This window comes from Haemorhous mexicanus, chromosome Z, assembly GCF_027477595.1.
Source record: "Haemorhous mexicanus isolate bHaeMex1 chromosome Z, bHaeMex1.pri, whole genome shotgun sequence".
Taxonomy (NCBI): domain Eukaryota; kingdom Metazoa; phylum Chordata; class Aves; order Passeriformes; family Fringillidae; genus Haemorhous; species Haemorhous mexicanus.
This window is the reverse complement of record NC_082381.1, coordinates 51,665,973-51,687,619: the sequence shown is the minus strand read 5'-3', so window position 1 is coordinate 51,687,619 and position 21,647 is coordinate 51,665,973. Positions and strand designations below refer to the sequence as shown.

General features: G+C 37.0%; 1 protein-coding gene across 12 annotated transcripts in view; it reads right to left on the bottom strand.

The window, feature by feature from the left end:
- The window catches only part of AGTPBP1 (ATP/GTP binding carboxypeptidase 1), a 71,515-nt gene that overhangs the window by 22,176 nt on the left and 27,692 nt on the right, over positions 1–21,647 (bottom strand). For 10 of the 12 annotated variants that reach the window (XR_009490257.1, XM_059873123.1, XM_059873120.1 and 7 more), the window contains exons 10-24: positions 20,997–21,034; positions 19,249–19,457; positions 18,664–18,841; positions 17,145–17,242; positions 15,992–16,108; positions 14,691–15,403; positions 11,532–11,615; positions 11,190–11,276; positions 10,955–11,103; positions 7,962–8,049; positions 7,097–7,241; positions 4,233–4,386; positions 3,298–3,478; positions 1,811–1,940; positions 1,318–1,449 (exon numbers count right to left, since the gene is read on the bottom strand). Coding sequence is in view for 11 of the 12 variants with exons in the window: in XM_059873123.1 (XP_059729106.1) it covers positions 1,318–1,449; positions 1,811–1,940; positions 3,298–3,478; positions 4,233–4,386; positions 7,097–7,241; positions 7,962–8,049; positions 10,955–11,103; positions 11,190–11,276; positions 11,532–11,615; positions 14,691–15,403; positions 15,992–16,108; positions 17,145–17,242; positions 18,664–18,841; positions 19,249–19,457; positions 20,997–21,034 (2,503 nt within the window). In the remaining variant the exon portion in view is untranslated. The remainder of the gene's footprint in view (positions 1–1,317; positions 1,450–1,810; positions 1,941–3,297; positions 3,479–4,232; positions 4,387–7,096; positions 7,242–7,961; positions 8,050–10,954; positions 11,104–11,189; positions 11,277–11,531; positions 11,616–14,690; positions 15,404–15,991; positions 16,109–17,144; positions 17,243–18,663; positions 18,842–19,248; positions 19,458–20,996; positions 21,035–21,647) is intronic. The other 2 variants (XM_059873129.1, XM_059873130.1) reach the window with 2 other exon arrangements.

The following is a 21,647-nucleotide window of genomic DNA, read 5'->3' as shown; positions in this document are numbered from 1 at the left end:
ACATACTCCACATAAGTATTTAATTCAACTGAAGACTGTTTCAGAAATCTCATTTACAGACCGAACAAAAGCAGTATTTTATTAACACATAAAATTCATTTGTATTCAGCAAAGCACTAGGTGCATGTTTCACTTCAAGCATGTGAATCACAGTTCAGTTCTGTTTACATGACAGTTTCAGTGAAAAGGTCATGCAAACATACATATTTGACTATTGCAAAATGACTATTCTTTCCAATCTTTTTTTTTTTGTGTCAGTTAAGACGAAACACATGACTGCTTCAAATTTATTATTTCAGTAGTAATGCATAACCCATTAGTGCAAGCTTGCCCAAACATTTCAGTCCACCTTTTTGAAAATGAAAGACTTCTTCCAACAGTCTTTATTGACTACTGTCTTTTGCACTCTACAGTAGCGCATGCTGAAGTGCCAAAACCCCACATAAATGTGTTAGAGTAGCAGACATGATTGGCATCTGGCTCAACATCCAGGAAATCACACAAGAAAATCAAGAAGCCAAAGATTTTTTTTTTTTTTTTGTGAGGGAGATTTAAAGAGGAAAAAAAAACCCAGAAAGCACCTGTACTCAAGGATGCATAACAAGTGTTTTAACATGCATTCACATGCTTTGGAAGTTTAATTCTGAATCTTTTCAAAAAACATAGAGCCTGCACACCTATAGATCACACAGGCTTGCAGTTCCCATGAGGCAGCAATGTGAGGGGGACACACAGAAGAAACAGGTAACACTCCAAGAAACACATAATTCTCTAAATTTTTTGCATTTTTGAAAGCTTATACAATGCAGAGGATGTGTTTGTGCAAGTTTATTATATATACCTAATTAGGGGCACATGTCTTAACTACACATCTTTTTATAAAGGAATAAATAAAAAGGAATCTTGCATATTTCCATACACAAAAATAAGTACTTCTCAGAACAATTCAGTTTCTTTTTTGCCTTGTTGCTAGAAGACTGCTCGCCATGCCTCAATGACTTATTTTTTAATCTGGTAATTATAAAAGCATACAAGCATATTTTCCATCAATTTCCATAAAAGTAATATTAAACAAACAAACAAAAAAGTAAATATTGGTGTAAAGAAGCAAAAAAAAAAAAAAAGCACTCTATGTATAATATTTAAAGCTTCATGAAGTGTACTTTGAAGTACACTCACAAACTAAAAATAGTAGGTGATTTTAAATAAGTCTGCCTATGCTAGAGAGTCATTATTTGCATAGGATAGGATCAGGATACTATTTGAAAAGGATGTTCCACACCCATGCCAAATAAAAGGTACAAATGCCAAACTCACCCTGTAAGCAGGGTCCTCCATCAGGTCGCAAGAGGCAGCACTAAGACTTGTATGCCACATTGTCTCTTTGACACTGCAGCCATACATAAATACATTCTTTTTGCGAGAATGACCATGATAATCACAGTAGACCTATAAGAAATCATTTGGCAAAATAAACTCAAGGCATATGGAATCAAAATTTTAAGAAAGTAATAGAAAGACATTTTTTTATTAGCACTGTTGAATGTTCCAAAGAATTAGGCAACAACTGTTGCCCTTCTATAATTAACTCTCATTAAAACAAGAAGTGTGTGATTCATCTAAGGAAGATTTAACCTTCTAGCCTAGCCAATGTAACAGATTTACATCTTCAGGTTTGCAGAAGACCAGTTCTCCAAGTAAAATTTAAGTGTGACATTGTTTACACAACCATATCAAAATGTTTAATTTATAGACTAGCTACATAGACAAAGTTAAAAAGATTCAGAATTGCTTACACACACATACTTACCAAAGGCAAACGTTTTATAGCAGCCAGATATTGCAGTAACCCTTTAGCATGGTAAATAGTGGGATGCAGATCTGGATTTGGATTTTGCCACTGTCTGTTTAAATCTTCTCCACTTAAAGAGCAACGGTGGCTATTGTGGGGGGGGTGGAAAAACGCATGATGTAGTCTGTATTATCATACTTTTAAATAAGCCTCCCCCCCACCTCAAGTTTTCCTCATCAACAGTGCTTCTTTGGAAGGAGTCTGGCAAGAAACAAACTTCAATTTTCTTACATGCCAAATAATAGAAATAGTTGGGGTGTTTTAAGCTATGTTACAGAAAATAAAAAAATAAAATAGAAGTAGCCTCTTAGGTAAAGCCAACTGTAATATTACTTATTTGCTGTTGAAACTGAAGACTTACAATTCCATCCAAATTCTAGTTCAAAATCAGTAATTTCAAACATATGGTATCTTTACAATTTTGGTGTCTTTGGTAATTTAGAGACTAATGTCAACTAGAAATCTAATACTTGAAATGATGAATTTGTTAGAAGGCAAGGAGATGTGAGAAAAACAAGAACAAAAAAACCTGAAACAACCCAGGAAACAAAAAGATCACCTCTGTATTCAGTCAGCTACCAGCAAGAACTTCAAAATTTGCAGGATTTCATGATCATGCAGTCATTTTCACTGCATTTACCTTTAGACTGTGTCTGCTGGGACAGCCTTCTTAATTGTCCCTGTATCCTGAATTATTTAATTACAGGTATTCTAGTATAAGCATTCTTTTACATATATAAAGACAAGGTTCTACTGAAATCTGTAATTAGTTTTACTTTTATTAATTTGTTCACAAAACCTTTTAAAATAGTACCTATAGCAGATGAATAGAAACTGTAACTTCAACATAGCAAAATTTCCATTTCACATGAATTCCCTGCAACCAAGTAAATGTAAACTGCTCAATGTTTACTCATAGCAGTTTCAACAAGCCTGAAATATTCCTTAAATTTATGGAGAAAAATGTTGAAATAATTACTGTTAATAACTTCAACCAAACCAGGATACTCTATTACCCTTTCTCTTGCACACCTATTAACTTCCCAGCTTTTAAAAAAAATTATGTAAAAGGCTTTCTCAAACATAAAGCCCTTTCTTTTTTCATGTAGACCATTAACTTGTTTAGCTTTTTCTAAATGCAGGTGTGGTCTCATATAACCTTCTTACAAAAATCCACAAATTAAAATTTCATGTCAAATCACATAGGAATGATTATCATCCATGAACAACTGGAAACATTATTGTAAAACTGAAATTTGTGAAGGAATGTAACTGCCTTTTAAGAAGCCAAAAATCCTAGCAATAATGCAAGAGTCAGTTGCTTTTTTATCACATTACGTATTGCATTTGCACCTTTGCAGGATTAGTTTAGATTGTTTATTGTTAAATATTGATGCAAAGAATTAGAGTACAGGTTAAATATTTGTGATTAAATATATGCTTACTTCCCATTGATGACACCATCTGGATTGAGCATGGGAATAATCTTGAAAATATAAGATTCCCGTAAAGACTGTGCATTTGGACTATTGCTCATAAGGTATTCCAGTGTTCCCTTCATAACCCAGCTTGCATTAGTCTCTCCAGGATGCACACGAGCAGACAGGAATATATAAGGACGATTCCCTAAAAGAGATATCCACAGAAATTGCAAAGTATGTTTTAAGCTAAGTAAACAGTTTGTTGATTAGAAAAAGAGCCAATAGCCCACTGCATTTTTAACAATACAAAAAACATTTGTAAGTTGAGTATTACTGAGTATGGGTATTTTTGATAGAGCTTGCCACAACATTTTTGAAAGGACTGCTAATTACAGAACTATCACCATGCAGCTTAAAATTTGATCAGCTGGCAGTTATGATTCCAATGTCATTACTTTTTTCCCCAATAGCCAAGAAAAATACTGAGGTGGACAAACAAATCAGAAAACAGCACAAGCTCACTTCAAATCACAGTAGCTAGATGTTAGCTTTATGAAAGATTTTCTTGACAAGCTAATAACCTCAGCATTTTAAGAAAAAAGCTATTCTTTTCCAAGAAGTGCCGTCTGCAAAATGCAATGTACAAACCCAGCAGCAAAAATTTAAAAATACAGCAAAAATTTAAAATACATTAATATAACTCTTACATATATATATACACTATATATACTCTTACTCTTAAAGACATAAATACCTTTGTTTCACTACCACAAGTAAGTATTTATTAAATACAAAACAAATCCTGAATACTGATGCCTCTCAGTTTCACGAAATTCATTACTCTTATTTTACATCGGTATTTTTACAATGCATAGTGGTTAAGACTATGACTAAATTTTTTCTATAAATACCTAGTTTTACATTATTTTCAGTTGATAAGAAAGAAGAATTATACTTACTGAACTGACAGATATGTTCATAGTAACTGGACTCTGGCATGGCTGTAATAGTGACTAATGGACAGCTGTTGCCTGCCAGGGTCTTACAGAGAACATCATGCCGAAAATATATCTGTTGAGGGTTGTGCATAGATTCCAGCTTCCTAAGATGCATCTTCATACCAAAAATAATGAAAAAATACTTCAAATTCTTTGCAGTCACATATGACAGCGTATTTCAAAGGTACTATTTAACAGATCTTTCTTTTAGATATTCTAAACAATGTTCAAGTTTCCAGGATAATTTTGACCATGAAATACCATTTTCTATTGACTGATTGATGACTTCTCTTTACAGAGTCTGGTTTTCCAACTGCTTTGAGAAAGAGGAAGGAAAAGAGGGTAAATTATTGTACACAGATGGTACTATAAGGGTATATGGAAGGTAAGAACCTCTGTTTCATTAAGGTTATCTGATCAGGGACCTTTTTTGCTGCAAAAAGAGGTAATAAGGAATTGAAGACTGGGAACAGAGAGCTGAGATGTAACGGAAACCATAGCAAAGACCAAAGTCACCAGTCTCTCTTTGAACAGGCCATTAAGAACCTACAGACAAAGACCTGGAGAGAGTCACCTGATAAACAAGTAGGAACCTGAGAGTCACCTGATAAACAAGCAGAACGGTGTAATTTGGGACAGTCAAGAGGGGGCTGTGGTACCATTCAAAACTCAAACACCTTATTCCTACAGTATGCCCTTAGCCATCTCTGCGCAGCCTTATTCTCTACCCTGTGCATCCAAATGCTGTGTGGACTAGTGCAACTAAAAGGACAGGTGTAAGTCAATTTGGGGTCAACAGCTGGAATGCACAAGGGTCTCAGCATCAGTAGCTGGAGAAGCCAACCTCTTGGGAGCATCTTTGTGGGTACCACAGGCTATGTGTCCCAAGTCCCAGCTACTGTTGGAATCAAAGCAAATTTCAGCAGTTGGAGCTGTAAGCACTCTTCACTCAGTGGTGTCAGCAGAGAAGCAAGGGGATGTCTCACTGCCAGCCTCTGAGGCAAGGACAGTGTGTCCATCAAAACACATCTGGTGGGACCATAAGGGTTGAGTTTCTCAGTGACAAAACCTGAAGCAGGAACACAGGTTCCAAGACCATGTGCCTGGTAACAGCTGCTAAGGATTGGGTGGGGGGTAAGCATATGCATTTTCCCTGCAGCCGATGTGTGTGGGGGTACACATGAAACTTGCTAGTAAACTTCAAGGTAAACTACCCAGATAGTATGGGCCCCAGGTCAAGCGAGGGGTATCGAGCAGGCAGACAGTCCATGCTGGCATCTGGGCAGAGCCACAACTGCAGAGTGCCTCTGAGATGAGTGCACAAGTGCACACATCTGTTTGCTAGTGAGCATCAGGCTGGACTAGACTGCAAACTGGAGGCCTGCACAGCAGGTAAGAGAGACCTGGGATCGAGGCAGACCTGTGGCATGGATGGGCCATGCCAGTGCTCCACAACCTGCTTCTGATTCTACAGAGTAGGCCGGCTTATACTTTTACTAGTGAACAGCAATCCACACCAACTGCAGAGGAGGATGGGGTGTCTGCACCTGTTATTCAAGTCACAGTACTGTTACACAGGGTGTGCCTTGTCTGTGCCAGTCTGTGGAGCCAGCCCTGCCCAGCAGGAGTGGGCATGCACAAGTATGTGTGCATAAGTCTCTTTGTCTCCTTGGGATACATACTCAGACTTGCTAGTGAATATATAAGCAAACAGGAAAGCAGGAGCCATGTCCATCAGCCTGGGACAGAGACCCCCAGGTACCTTGGCTGTCCTGCACCAGGTGGGCAGGAGGAACCTCCAGGACCAGGAGCTGCTGGAAGCAGCAGTTACTTATAACAGCTCTTAACAGGTACTTCTGTCAAAAGCCGGCATAGTTTAGTGAAAAGCTTCATTTAAAGCTGCTATACACTGCCCACTGAATCCTCTGCTTTGCTTTTATTGCTGTGAAAGAGGCAAACAAGAGACACTCTAGCCAAATGACTTTTGCTTAGTCTTAAAAGCCTCAGAAGACTTCTTTAGACAATTCATAAATCTAAAAAGATCTATTATCTTAGGTACAGCAGCTTTAGTTATCAAAAAGTATATGTAGGATATATGTATGCAGGATACAAGTCATTTAACTCAAACACAAACACTCCATCAAATTCAAATTCTACTGGAAGCACAGCTTCCAGTCAATTATTACAGAATAAAAGAATGCACAAGTTTGAAAGGGACGAGACTGGGCCATCTGGTCCAACTTCCCTGTTTCAAGCAGGGCCATCTTATAGCATATTGCACAGTACTGTGTCCAGACAATGCCTGAACTCCCCAGGGATGGGTATTCCCCAAACTCTCCTTGCAATCTGTTTCCAGGCTTGGTCACCTGCACAGTAATGAAGTTCGTTCTCATGTTCAGGTGGAATTTCCTGCGCATTAGTGTGTGCCAGTTCCCTCTGGCCCCAGTTCTTAGCACCACCAAAGAGAGCCTGGCTCCATCCTCTCAACACCCCCTGCTTCAGATACTTCCAGACATTATGAGGCCTCCTCTCAGTCATCTCTGCTCAAGGTCCTTCCTCATAAGAGAGATGCTCCAGTCACATAATCATCTTTGTGATACCCAGGAAACCCATTAAGCCTGTAAGCATCAATTTTCTTTTTCCCGGGACTGTTCATTAGAACAACCTACACATTTTGTCAATCTGAATACTAATATTATTAAAATTCTCCCTTGAGAGGCGCATTCTGAACTTCATAAAAAGAAACAAAATTAATTCAGTCACTAATGCGATATATTATACTAATATTATAAATATTCATTTATGTAACAGATACAGCTTCTCACCTTTAAAGTTGAATATGTATATGGATAATGGTAAGCAAAGTAGCACACATCATCTTTGTGCTGGAAAGTCACCGTGAATGTAATTGTGTAATAGGATTTTCCTTTCTGGCCCCCAGCAGCAATTGAACTTCTTGAAAAGTGATTCCTAAATCAAAAAAATTAAGGTAATACACATATTAGAGCAATTTTTTTCCATACTATTGATTATTTCTGAACACTCATTCTAAGAGTCAGAAGGACTTTTAGTGACTGTATTTCTTTTCTATGTACATACAGGTTAAATACAGGCTCCCACCAGCTTTAAAGATACTTTATTATAACAGTGATACACACATTCATTTACATTGATAAAAGGTGAGCAAACAAAAGCAAGTAAAAAATAATAATAAAAAAAACCCCAAAAACAGAAAAAGTAAGCAAAGAGCTACCAACCAAGAAGGATTACATATTGATATGCTGCACCATCTGATCCTGTGTTTTAGAACTCCTCTACAATAATTCCACCACAGATTACAGAAGGCTCATCACAAGGACCATGAGACCAGTATTACTGGAAGTTACTAATAGGATTTAAAGTAAGCATGCATATATACATTCCCTTAAAAGCTTCCCAGAAACAGTGTCCAATTTCCAAGAAAAGTATAAAATATTAACAGCTTAAATATTAGTAGTAGGCTTACAAAATGAGACCTTGTATATTTCTATCACATATATTACTCTCCGTAGTGACTCAGAAAAAACCCCTTTTCACAACAGAATAACAGAACTATCAAATGCAGAAAAAAGAATTTCTGCTCAAAAACTGTACCTCATGTTAATCTTCAGTGTAAGATTTGCTGTATGTTTGATCTGTGTGTGTACTTACTTGTAGTAACAAATATCTGTCCCAACACGAGTCCAACATGGTCGACAAAGTAGTGCTTCCTGAACAGAATACATGAGGGGCTGCATACCTGAAAAAAGAAATGCATCTCATTTTAACACCATTAAACAGAAACATATTAGCAGTAATGGACCACATCAACACTTACACACAAGTCTACAAATTACCTCTATTTAATCACTCACTATCAGAGCGCATTTTCATTAATGTCTGGGTAGTGTACTGTGTGCTTTTTAAACCAGACAAAGATTGCTAATTTTCAGAAAATAACAACTAAAGAAAAGAGTAAGATTTGTGGAAGACCAAAATCCAAAATTGAACGTTTAAATGAAAGGTGAGGTTTTGTCACGGTTTGAGGCTGGTGCAATGCCAGCGCCCCCATGAAAATACATTCTCTCTGGTGTCTACTGTGAGATGTGACCAGAAATAGAGCAAAGCAGGCTCCAGCTTAGGAATAAAGGGAACAAAAACTTTATTAACCTACGACTATATTTAAAAAAAGAAACACACACAGAACTCAGAATGAAAACCTTCCAAACATTCCTCCTCCTCCCACCAAATTCCCAATACATCACAGCAGGACAAAGCCTTGGATTCTCAATTCAGTTACCACCCCTCAGATCACTAACTCTCAGTCCATCTCTACCCTTCAGATAATCAATTCTCAGTTCATCAAGACAGTAGTCCCTCTTGCACCATGGGCTTCCCCAGGAAACACAGTTGAAACCTCTTGTGTTTCCACGCCACACGTGGCACCGCCCGGAGAACATTTGCCATCGTGACATCTTCCCAGTGCTCTCACCACTGCGCATGGACCAGAGCTGCTTCGAGGGTTTTCCTTTTAAGGGTGCTTTGCCCAGTTCCAAAAAGAGCACAGTCTCTCACTTTCAGGACATCTGTCCCCCCCAAATTCACCCCCTGGGGCCGAGGGGCCTCGAGAACAGAGATCATCTTCTTCTCCTTCACCAAAGATCGAGGGCACCACCACCCTCCTCACCCGTCGTCTCTGTTCACGCTCTCCTTCACATCACATCACTGCGCTCTCTTGGCTCCGAGCCATTGCCTCCCCCTAAATGCAGTCTCTGTGTCACAGGAAAAATGGTTCTGTCCATGGCCATACAAGAAAAGTCCAGCCAAAGGCCACTCCATCATCTCCTCCCACCTAGGATTCTTCTCAGCTTCTCTCGGACATCTTTCACTTGCACAAACTTGCATCACACTTGCCCAGTTCCTGCTATTCCACCTCTATCTCTCTCCTCATTCAGCTCGAGGAGGATCAGCATTTGTAAGGTTTCCATCATCCAAGAAAAGGGTTAAAATATCAGGCTCTGCCCGTCCAGAACTCCCACGCTGCCCTGCCGCTGCCCCCCTCCCACTACCTCCTTCCTCCTTCTGGCCAGGCCAGGCCGTGCTATCAAATTTCAAGGTGGCACAGGCACAGGCTCCCTCCCTCCCTCTCTCCCTCGGGGCTGGAGGGCTGCCCGATGTCTCACAGGGCTCCTCCACCCTTCCATCCTGCAGGGACCTTCACCTCCCCTCTCTGTCCCAGGCCCGCCTACCTCACTCAGCCCTCGTGGCTTCCCCTCCCCGGCCCAGCCCGCAGCCGGGCAGGGCAGCTCTGTTCTCTTCCACGGACAGAACCCGAGAGAGCTTCCCCCTGGGAGTTCTCAGCTTTTAACCCCGCTGTGTTCTCAGAGGTGTATCCATGTCCTCAGTGGCCACGCCAGGTGCCAATATTCAAATCTGAGCACCTATTGGTTTGACCACAGCATCCCAAAAACTCACTTCCTCTCAAACCAGGACAGTTTGCATGAATGGTAGACTACAAGCAGTGTTCAGTTCCGCTCCATCCAGCTCCTACTATGAAAAGGTTTCACAGAGTACACAAAAAATTGATGCTATCATCTATTCATGTAAATAACTGAAAAATAACTGAAGTTTCAGGACAATTTTTTAACAAGTAACTCTTTAAAGTCTATTTTTTGGTAGTATACTTACATTGAATACTTAATATGAAGTTAGAGGAGAAAAAAATGCATACTAATTGAGTATAATTATTTATTAGATTATCAGCCAACCACACTGACTGATTCAATCAGTGTGTTAAAAAAAAATCTAAAAATTAGAAAAAAATTAGAAATTATTAAGTATGCACAACATAAAAAAAAATCTAAACTGACTGATGAAGATTAGTAAGTAACTGAAAAGCATCTTACTACTGGTCAAACTACCTGGTGTTCTTGGACTTTATCAATGGGGATGAAAGTGTATGACAAAGGAGAATACAATATTACTCAGTAACAAAAGTTTGAAGCTTTTCTGAGGTGGGAGGAGGAATTTCTTCCTTCTTAAAGGACAAATTTCATAATATAAATCAGGAAAAATTCAAATAGTTTTAAGCTGAGTGACATACAGTACATACATACCCCCAGACAAGAGGAAGAAAGGTATTTTCAGCCATTTCTAAACATTTGAATGAGGCACACAGTGCAAACACTACTTACTAGAGACAGCAATGTTCACTTAAGAACCCCAGTATTTCAAAGTAGACTTATTTTTCCTTACCATCAATAAGACAAAACTGTTTTGGAAAGTCGCCACTAACATTCACATCTATCCCGATGCAAAAATGGATTAATTCTTGATCTGAGTGAATCAACAGGTTTTGTTGCTGTCCTCCCCTGCCCAATGGTCCTAAGGCAATTGTAGTTGCATTTACCAGTAGATTTCTTCTGCTTCGGCCTCACTTATAACAAAACTTCATTTAAAAAACTGACAGCCTTTGGTTTAAGTTGCATTTCTTCTTGTTAACCACAGCTATCAAAACATTTTCTAGCAATACTATTAAAATAAAGGATTTCAACTGACAACATGAATACTGCTAATCCTGTGGAGGAGGGAAGGAAACAGCTGAGGTGACTACCACAGGTATTTTTTTACATATTTCTTCTCAAAGAATGGGAAACATATCTTACCATAGTTGAACTGACTGTTTGACTTTTCACAGTTGATGATGTTAAACCGGTAAGCAATGCCAGTTTTCATTCCACTGACTTCAAAGTAGAACCACTGATGATAATGATTGCTATTTATATCTGAGTTCAGAATTAGATCATACTCATTTCTGAAAATTAACAAAAACAGATCAGTGATCGTAAGAAGCAGAAATAAAAGGCCTAAACCATGAAAAGTAGAGTTGAAATATCTTACTTTCTGATCTGAATAACTTTGCGCAGGTTTCCAGATTCAAATTTGGAATTAAACTTCAAAAGATCTGCCTCCTCTGGTATAGAGCAACTGTGAGTGGAAAAAGGGACCAAAATGAATAAAACAAACATAGCTAAATCAAATAGCTTTATTTTAGTCCTCACTTGTCAATTCAGAAACTATTTTGATCCTTCCTCCAAATACAGCCTAGAGAGCAAAATCACTGTTATGTCAGATCAAACTTTGTATGAAATCTGCTGCAAATATTATGAGTCACATCACAGAGAAAGTAGAACTGGCTTAGATTATTACTTGAATATTGTTTACAGAAAGGTAAAAACTTACCTCGAATTATCAAGGTCATACACAACTCTATCTATAATGTCATTTTGATAAATCAGCCTTTCAATGTCTTGACAGATTTTTGTCCTAAAAAAGAAAAGCAGAGTTCTCACTTAAATTGTCACTTACTGTTTCCAATCACAAAAGAGGAATTGCTTCATACAGGAAAACTAATGAAGTTGACATGAATACAGTGGTATAGTTCAGACAGACCTCAGTTTCACCCCCACTTATGTGTACAAAGTCAAGGCTAAGTTTAAACACTTGCATTCAGAGCTGCCTGAATCCAGTATCTGTGTGAGGGAACTCACTTTTCATTCACACACCTCACTGGATTTTATCTGAAGGAAAAATTGCAGTTTCATACTTTATAAAAGAAGCAGAAATTACTCAAACATTATTCATGTTAATGTTTTAACACTTGATAACATTAGTAACTTAAATGAATCCTACCATTACCAAAATTAAAGAGTTTTAGGGAGTAGCTTGTACAGTGAGTGTGTTAGTGAACCAGCTTTTCACCTCTGGAGATCAGGTTCATTTATCGACTACGTAACAAATAAGAAGGAATTTGGTGATGTCAGCCAAATGCCTATCCAGAGCATAAAACCATTGCACAACTAGCAGTATCTAGGTCCTGGCTTGGAAAAGTAAGAATGTGCTGCAGTTCAAGAATGAAAAATAGTGGCAGAGCTGTGTGGAAAAGCTTGCACAGCACCTGCAATAAGAAGAAAAGGAGGCAGATTAACAATGAAGAATACAGAAACAGAATGGTAAAGTACATTCAGGCCGGAAATTCTCAATTTAATTAAAATAAATACTCTTAACAAATGAGAAACAGAAGGTAAGTGCACAACTCTAGGACATTGTATTAAATTGAAATTAACTGAAAAAGAAGTCACAAGTTCAAGTCCAACTGACAAGATTGTGACAAGGCTGACTCACCAGAATCCATCTGAATAGGTTCAGCTCAGGACAGAATTACAGATTTTTAACCTTACACTTGATCTTAGAAAACTCATTTGAACTTGGCATGCCTCAGCTCTACAATGCCATAACAATTCCTAATATCACAGGAGTTTTGCCAAGACAAAATGCATCAATGAAAATCCATTGTAAGTATTTTATAAATAATACCATCATTTAAATACCGTTATCACAACCAGTGTAGATGAAAGCAAAGAAGAAATAGTATTCAAGATGCTCATGAGAAGTAGCAGCAGACATTTTCATGTTCCAAACCCCAAAGATAAACTATTTAAAGGAAATTAAAAGGAAAAAGAAATATAGAACCAACACTGTTGATTTGAGCCCTGTGCTTAGAGATTACTCCTTTGTGGATCCTGATGATTAGAAAACACTAAAGTACACAGAAAAAAACCCCAACCCAACTAAATTTTTAAGAAATAGAAATAACCAAATTTATAGGCTATTTTAATATATTGTAAATATAGTAAAACATAATATATAGTAATATAATAGTAAATATAGTAAAATATAATATATTGTAATTTTCTTCTTAAAAAGAGTAGCATAAAACACTTCAACTATAATCAATTTCAATTATCCTAACAGTAATCCATTAGTGAGATATTTGGTGATAATTACACGCTACTAAATTTAAACGAGAAAGAAAAAGCACTCCAAAGCACAAATTCAAAAATATTTAATCTCCTGGCACATTGCAAGACTAAAAAAAAAAAAAAAAATTCCAAATCCTACATTGCTCTAAAATAAAAATAAGAAGAAAATCCATTAGGTCACACCTTAGACCCCACAAATATTTTGTCAGATTACATGATGGATTAAAGCAACTATTTATTTCTAAGTAAGACCTACCAAATAAGCAGTAACTAAGCCCTTACAGGACAGAAAACATAAATCACACTGTTTATTTTCCAGTACTTTATATCTAACAATGAGACAAACTGTATCTGACTTCACTCAATTTTTTTTATTCAAGGAAATTCAGAATTATTAATTATACAAAAACATACATAAGGGTTTGCAAGATTTGCTTATATGCAGTTCTTAGATGATTCCTGACTCAAGACTATCTCCCTTCTAAATCAGCTGAATCTAGCTAATAAATAACCTGCTAGGGAAGATTCTCCTCCTTCAACACTGAATAATATGTTCATTTTGTCATTAGTGTTCCAGCACTTGTCATTTCACTACAAAGATCACTTTTTCATTACTTGTGTGAAACAGCTGAAGGATTTTCATTCAACCAGCTAAAGACCCTTAATCTCTTATTCATTTTAATATCTAAATATAAATACAAAGAAACTCATTAAGTTGGTTATAGTTATGAGTATAAAGGTGAAGGCATTCAGTCTCATAATTAGGCAAGTGGCAAGGTCTCATAGCTCTACATGTTCTGCTAGTGTACTCACATGTCTTTACAGTAACTCACTATGTAATATTAGCCAGCTCTTCATACCACTTCTGCAAATTATTCTGAAGAATATCATAACTCTTCATCATCTTCTATTATATTTCAGTGAAGAAATATAATAGTGTTGATATGTTTTTGTTGTATGTCATTCTGCAGGACCTAACACAAAGTGTATCTTCTGCATTTGTTAACTCTAAATTCTTCTATACTGTGAACACTAAAGCCAAACACTTTAGTGCATTAATTTTTTAACTTTTTCCACTACATTTCCCTGAAAGACAGATTTTTAGTTCAGCATGGAAAGGAGGTGAAGAATCTTTCAATTATTAAGTGTCTTATCTTTGCTAAGTCCTGAAAGGAGCATTCAGGTGAGGATTTTTTAGTTTGGTTTCTGGTGGGTTTTGTAGGTTGGTTTGTTATTTTGCAAACTACATGGAAAATGATGGGAGGACAGAAAGGGAAAATATGAACTGAAATTCATATTTAGAAATTGAATTCCAGAATTGGCAACAACAGAATCAGACTGTGTTCCTCTGTATGGCTCTTCACTGATCAATGCATACTCACCTACCTTCAAACTGCTTTTCACTGGAAACAGTTCTAGATGCCCAAGCATACAGTGTAACATTGATTGTTAATTAGAACCACAGTTAGGGAGGGATCCCTCCCTCCCCTGGGAGGGACCTCTGGAGATCATCAGGTTAATCTCATCCTAAACACTGTTTCTCAAAGGAAGCAACAAAAAATGGAGTATGGTAACTCACCTCTGCACTCCATACCGCCTTTCCAGAATAGGTTCCCTGAATGGGGGTGGAATATGGCCAAAATAATCTGGATAGGCCACTTCTGAGTATTCTGGAATAGACTTCGTGTCCTTCACCATTTCAAGATAAAGATCACAGTCATGAACTGGTGATATATCAGAAACTTGAAGCATGGCATGTTCTCCTGATGAACTAGATCTGGAATCCTCCTCCTCCTCTGAATCCACTCCAGTGCAGCAGAGTTTTCCCAGCTGGACAGATGATCCTTCAAAGAGACTACCTCCACAGGGTGAAACATGCTCACAGGGTTTACTACAAGCAGGTGTGGTAATGCTAGCTTTGCTTTCCTTCTCAGCTCCACACCCTGTACTGATCATTTGATCATTTTTTGCACTGTTCTGGAGACTGATTCTGTCCAAGCCTTTCACAATGTCTTGGCTTAGACACTGGCATGATGGAAGCATATTTCTTTGATCATTTTGCTGATGTAAACTACTGCCTTTCACGTTATCTTTCTTTGGTAGTTCCAGAAACGCTGGCCTTCTATTGTATTCCTCTGTCAATAAAAGACTGCACTCCTTTAAAGTAGCTCCTTTTGTTGACGGGTTTGCTTCAGCAGAGTGCTCCTCACTGGCTGTAGGAACAACAATAGGTCCACTCAAATTTGCATCAGGTACAAAAGGCTTTGGTTCCTTGGAAACTAAGTCCCATTCCTTTAAAAACAAGGGTGAAAAAATAATTTTAAAACTTATTAAAAATTAAACAGTTCCCAAGTTTCATGTATATTAGAAACACTTGTCTTTCCTTGTTTTAAATGTAATTTAAAAGGTGACAGCTGTTATAAAGCATCAGAGCAATGAAGTCTGTCTCTTACAAGAAGGCCTTCAAGCAATAACCAGCAGTTCATTAAAAACAAAGAATAAAGTCAATGCAATTGCCCAGATATTTTAACTACCTATTTTAAGTAGGGGAACAGCATTCGAGGAAATGCCTAATACAATTAAGGACTCTCAGAAATCTCACATCCTTCTTCACTGTTTTACTTTCAGCTGTATACAATAATCAGACATCATAAAACAATTTTCCTTTATACCTACCCACAGTACCCCCTCCTCAGTAAAACTGAAGCAACCATAACACCTAACTAAACAACCTAGGATAAACTACTCACATATGTAGGGCCTGAACTGCAGACCCATGATACTTGGCTAGAGGAACTATCCACCCAAAAAAGAACATCAAAGTACATTCCAGAATCAGCCTGACATGGCTAGAAATGTCCTGGGAACAATATACTTTACCTGAAAGTTTTCTGAAAGTTCTGGGAAAAATTGCTCATACATTTTCAGTTCTTCTATGGATCTTCCCAGCTCCTGCTTAGGTTTCAGTTTATTAATATCAGTCTCAATATCATCATTCTGAAAGGTCACGAGAACAAATTAATCTTGCATCCAAAATTAATGATGTTCTACAACATCAATTTGAAACATTCACCTTTACTCCTGATACAGCCATGCTTTAAAAGATAAAATACCACTATTTCAAAAGTAGCTGAACTGCAGCCTTCACCATGAAGATTTAGACTACTCAGTATTATCCTATGCCTAAGCCTCCATTTCAACAGCAGTATTACAAATATGGAGGCTTAGTATGCCTAAGCCTCCATTTCAACAGCAGTATTACAAATATCTCAATTTTCTTGCTTTCATCCAAACTTATTATACACAGATATCAGATTTTACATGAAATCCATGCATATTCCCAGCACAGAACTTGGAATGTGAAGACTTCATCTGATTGCAGTGACTAAGCAATACTTCTTCTATGGAAGATACTCCCTCCATCAGGGCTCATGAGATCCTTGAATATGTTTTTCCAGTTCATGGACAGACAATTCTATTAACTCCTAAATACACATAACATAAAAATACAAAATAAGGCAGTTCTGACTAAATACTCATCCATGTCCCAGCTGGCAGCTAGAGAACAGGAGAATATCTCCCCTAAGTGGTACAACAGTTAGTGGTATGATGTCTACCTCTACAGCTGGCTGAACTTCAGCTACCTTGCTGAAACACTGATCTAGTCAACCCCAGCCCAGAATGCTGGAAAAGGTTTGAGCAGCTCCTACATATGGACCAGCTTATGTGAGAAAAGCAGGCTGAGAGAAGTATAAGTTGGGAAGAGAACACTGCTAAAAGAGTCTGTGGTTCTGTTCCACTGCACTCCAGACACATCAAGTGTGAAGCAAACAAATTTTGACAAAAATCTTGAAGCAATCTGAACAAGAATGATTGATATGTTCAAGCAGCACCCACCTTCTTTAAGTTTCTGAAGCTTTTTTAATTTCAGAAAAACTGCTTCTAACACTTAAAATGCACTTATTCATCATATTCAAGAAACTTAAAAAATTGCTATACCTGACTTTTGCCTATTAATTTTGTCTCTACCAACCTCAAAATGCTGGTCCTTGTCATCATCAATTTCAGTTTCAAGTTCTGATTCTGTTTCAGCATCATCGTTATCATCACTTTCATCTACTACATCATCCACTACAACACAAAAAGGTTTTGTAAGACAGATTATACATTTAATCCAATTATACATGCTCAAAGAAGATTTTTGATGTTCCAGGTTTATTTTCTTTTTCATGTACTCCTTGAAAAAAATGTGAAAACCAACTAGTAAACTAGTGCTGGGGAGTTAAGTTTTCACATAGTGCTTTCCACACAGAAAATTTGCTGATTGTCCTTAAAAGGCTCATTCAGAGGTTTACAAATTATGCTGATTTTTAGTGTACTCAAAATGACTACGTGTACTGCTTTTACAATATTGACTATATAAGATTATACTTTTAATAAACCCAGACCTCTACCCATCCCCCAACATTCCCCATGCCTTTTAATATAGAACTTCTTCCTTTTAAAGCACTATGTATGCTATTTCCTTTAGGTTTTTCACTTCTTTTTGTAACAGGTAACAAACCTATTAAAAAGTCATATCATTACTTCACTTTAGTAAACTAGGACATTTCTAAACAGGTATTATACAGTACCAATTTACTGTATCAAGCAGAGATTTAATTTCTGTGGGTTTTGAAATACACTTCTAAATCTATTTCCTACTTTGAAGACAAAACATAAACAATCTTTGAACTACTGGAATCTGACCCACATGAGCCCCAACAGGATAGCTTACTTTCAGACTCCAATCACATTTTGTTTCAGGAGATACCATGAATAAAAGATATTAATAAGTTTACTCTGACCCTTCATTTCAGATTAACTTTCTGAGAGCAACTTCATTAGTTGCTTACCAGGTCAGATACTACACCTTTTTGGAATGTGTACTAATTACCTGAAAATAATGAAAGGTGTTCACAATGGGATGAATCGATTTTCTACAAAGAACCATATAAATGCTTTGCAGTACAGTGTTTTCTAAGAGGCTGCAACAGTCCAAAAAAGCAGCTCTACTTTCTCATCATGCAAATGAAGGAATAACCCCAATAACATATAAAAGCCAGTGCTTCAAAAGGCAAACATTAATCTAAATTCATCACATCCTAACTTATCAAAGTAACAAAAAGAAAGGAAGGGATACAAGCTCCTGTAAGACAGGATGTACACTACAACACATTCCACATAGGAGAATGTATACACTGCATGAGTTGAAAGGAGAGACGATTTAAGTTTGAATACAGCCTGTTCTTTGCTCTTCAGAGTTTGGTGAACATCACCTTTCAGTCCTTGTTTATTTATTTCATAACCACATGTGTCTGGACAAAATTTCTATCACTTTAAACTTAACATTAGAAATTGGTGCTCCACACCAACAGTCACAGACCCTTTTCTTGTTGAGAAGTGTCTCAGAGTCCTTTTAGCAGAGAACACAAATAAGTGTAATTGATTTCACTTTCCATAAAGCAAAATTAGACACACTCAAAGACAAAGTACTGCAAAAATCACCATACCATCAGGAGGCAAATTGTACAGCTGAGCCACAGGACCACTGGCTGGGATAACTGGGAGTTGAAAATGGAAAGCACTTTTAATAGTTGGTAAAGGAAGACGATTTTTGGGAAAACATTTTCTCATTATTAGGCTGGATGTATTGACAAGAGGATCAAGAGTTCTTACTGCAAGGCACTCCTGTTAACAGCAAAATAAAGAAAAGTATTTCTCAAATTGAAAGTCAAACTGCATTTATATACTATTTACAAAAAATTTGGTTCATGTCTTCTTCAAAGGACAGAAAAACTTCTGCCAACTCAAATTCACCTTCTTTAAAAATCCAAACTTCACCACAGAAAGGTATTTTCACTCCCGCTTTTTGAAAACTAAGTTCAACCACCCCTCCCAGAGATAGCCACAGCAAAATAATAGCAAATACAAATTTAATTCTATACTCTTTCAATGTCTCAGTGGGGTACAGAATATAACCCTTATTCCCATAATCAGGAATGACCTTCAATCTCATAAGAGATATGACAAACTTGAGGTCATAGCCAAAAAGGCAAAACCAACAACTTAAAAAAAACCTATCAGGATAAACTTACCTGTGAAGTGTTGTAAAGAATTTTCATCCCATTGGCATCAATAAATGCTTTTCTTCCCAGTTTGATGTTCGTAACACTTTTAATGCACTGTAACACTCCTTTACGTATCAGCATGTATCTGTGCCGACTATCGTGACGGTGCCAATCAACATAAATCGTTATAAGCACCTGCACATATCCTCTGTCTACTGCTCTCCTGGCATTAGTTTCTTTGCAAAAAAAGTTAGGAAAGAAAATTAAAATTGCCCAGTGACTTCGATATTACTTTCAAATTTTACTTTCAATGTTTAAATTACTATTTTTATCCAAGTAACTGAGTTGTTTCAGTTTGAATAGTATTTTAGCCACACTTAGGAGAGTTTTACATCCACCTAAACAGAAATGACTGGAAAACTAAGACCAGTAGCCTAAACATCATTCTTGGAACATTTCACATAATTTTCATAGTTCACTAGAACAGCATGCATTACACTTAAAAGGCAATTGTAAGATGCTGTCCCCCAGTAAATTAAATACCAAACATATTTCTACAAAGCATATCTATCACTATCTACACACACTGTCCAAATACAAGATTTGAAACAAACTTTTTTTCACTTGCAATCCATATAGTTTCACAACTATCACTCAACTTCCATAAGCTAAAAATACTTCTACCCCAAATACTGGGTAATCAATATGACAGCTGGAATATGTAGAGTATTCCAATATAGAGCAGACTAATGTTGTTATGAAAATATTTAATTATATAAAGTATATGAAGTTACAAGTTAAAACCACTAAGGAGAAGATATCCCTAAATAAATGAATAAGACCTCCTGTTTTAAAAACACACCTTTTGAACACATTATTTTCCTCCCCAATATTAAAGTTTAAATGCCAATTTACAGAATGGAATACTGACAACAATTTGGAAATATTTCTCTCCCTAAACTTCCCAAGGAGAAATTGCAAAATTCGTAAATACATAAACCTGTAAGACCAAGGTATCACACTGAATAAACTGAATAAACTCAGCACCCTGTGATAGTCGGTACAGAAATTTCTCACCATTTGTGTGAAATGGTTTTCTGCAAATCTCATCACATCTCAATTCTTATTCAACTCCACTAAAACTACTGTGAATGCCATCACTTTAACACAACTATTTGGAGAAAATGAGTTTTTAATTCCTTGCTAGTTACAATGCTGGTCCAAAATATGCAAAGATGACATTGTGGGGATCAATTGCTGCTGGCTGAGACAGTCCATGTCTGGAAACACGCCATGGGTTTTGTTACCTTTAATTCCACTTCATGAGTATCACTGACAGATTCGTCATTGGGACCCAAGTCCTAATTATTCAGGAAGGTAGTGAAGAATACCTGTATTTTCCCTATGCATCCAACAGATATTTGCAGATGTATGTGTAAAAAAGAGGCATGGGAGTTAAGCTATAGACATCTATTACTGAATGGCTGAGGTGAGTGAATGTAAAAATATATTTGTCCACTTTGGACCTAGATCAGCTCTGCAGAAGCAGTGCAGCCTTTCTGCTGCAAAACTGACAAAACACTAACCAAGTATTAAACACTCATGTATATACAAAATAAATAAAGCATCAGAAACCACAGATGAAACTTATTTATAGGTTTCCTAGCCTTATTTTTGTTTTGGCTATGAACTTAATGCTTAGTTTTACTCTGTCTATATATACACACACACCCATTATAGCTCAAGTAGACATTTTCTTGTAGTCAAACACTTACTTGATTTTAGCAATGCAGCAAGTGTGTCTAAAGCAACCCTGTCAACATAACAAGAAAAGTCAAAACAGCAACCAACTGGTAAGCTTAATCTACAACACTGTAAAACTATACAAAATATTTACTGCTTACAGACTTATAAAGAGTCTAACTTCATGTTTTTCTGGTTGCACTGTAACACAGACTTCACTTCTATATTACTACAAGATCATGTATTTGAAGTCTGATGACAAAACTTAAAAATATCAATGCAACATCTATACAAACTTCCAGCTTTTGCAGAAATGCTGTGACAATGTAATGTTTATGACCAACACTCACTGGTTGTGATATTCTGAAATTCATGTCTTTGTTAGCAGCAGAACAAGTACTTCCACAAAGCATTGGACATTATTTTAGAAAACTGTAGGTCAATACCAGCAGACAGCATGTGAATATACTGAGAAACAATGCCCATCCATCTGTACTACAACACAAGATGGTCAGCATGAGATTTTTCTTGTACCCCAAAGATCTTCCCTCAATTCAGCTATGGAACTACAAAACATATATACTTATTTTTCACTTCTTTGTTAAGATAGACTTGATGTAACTGATCTTATACCATAAAGAGGGATATCATGATTAGTCACATCAAAAAATAGGAATTAATAT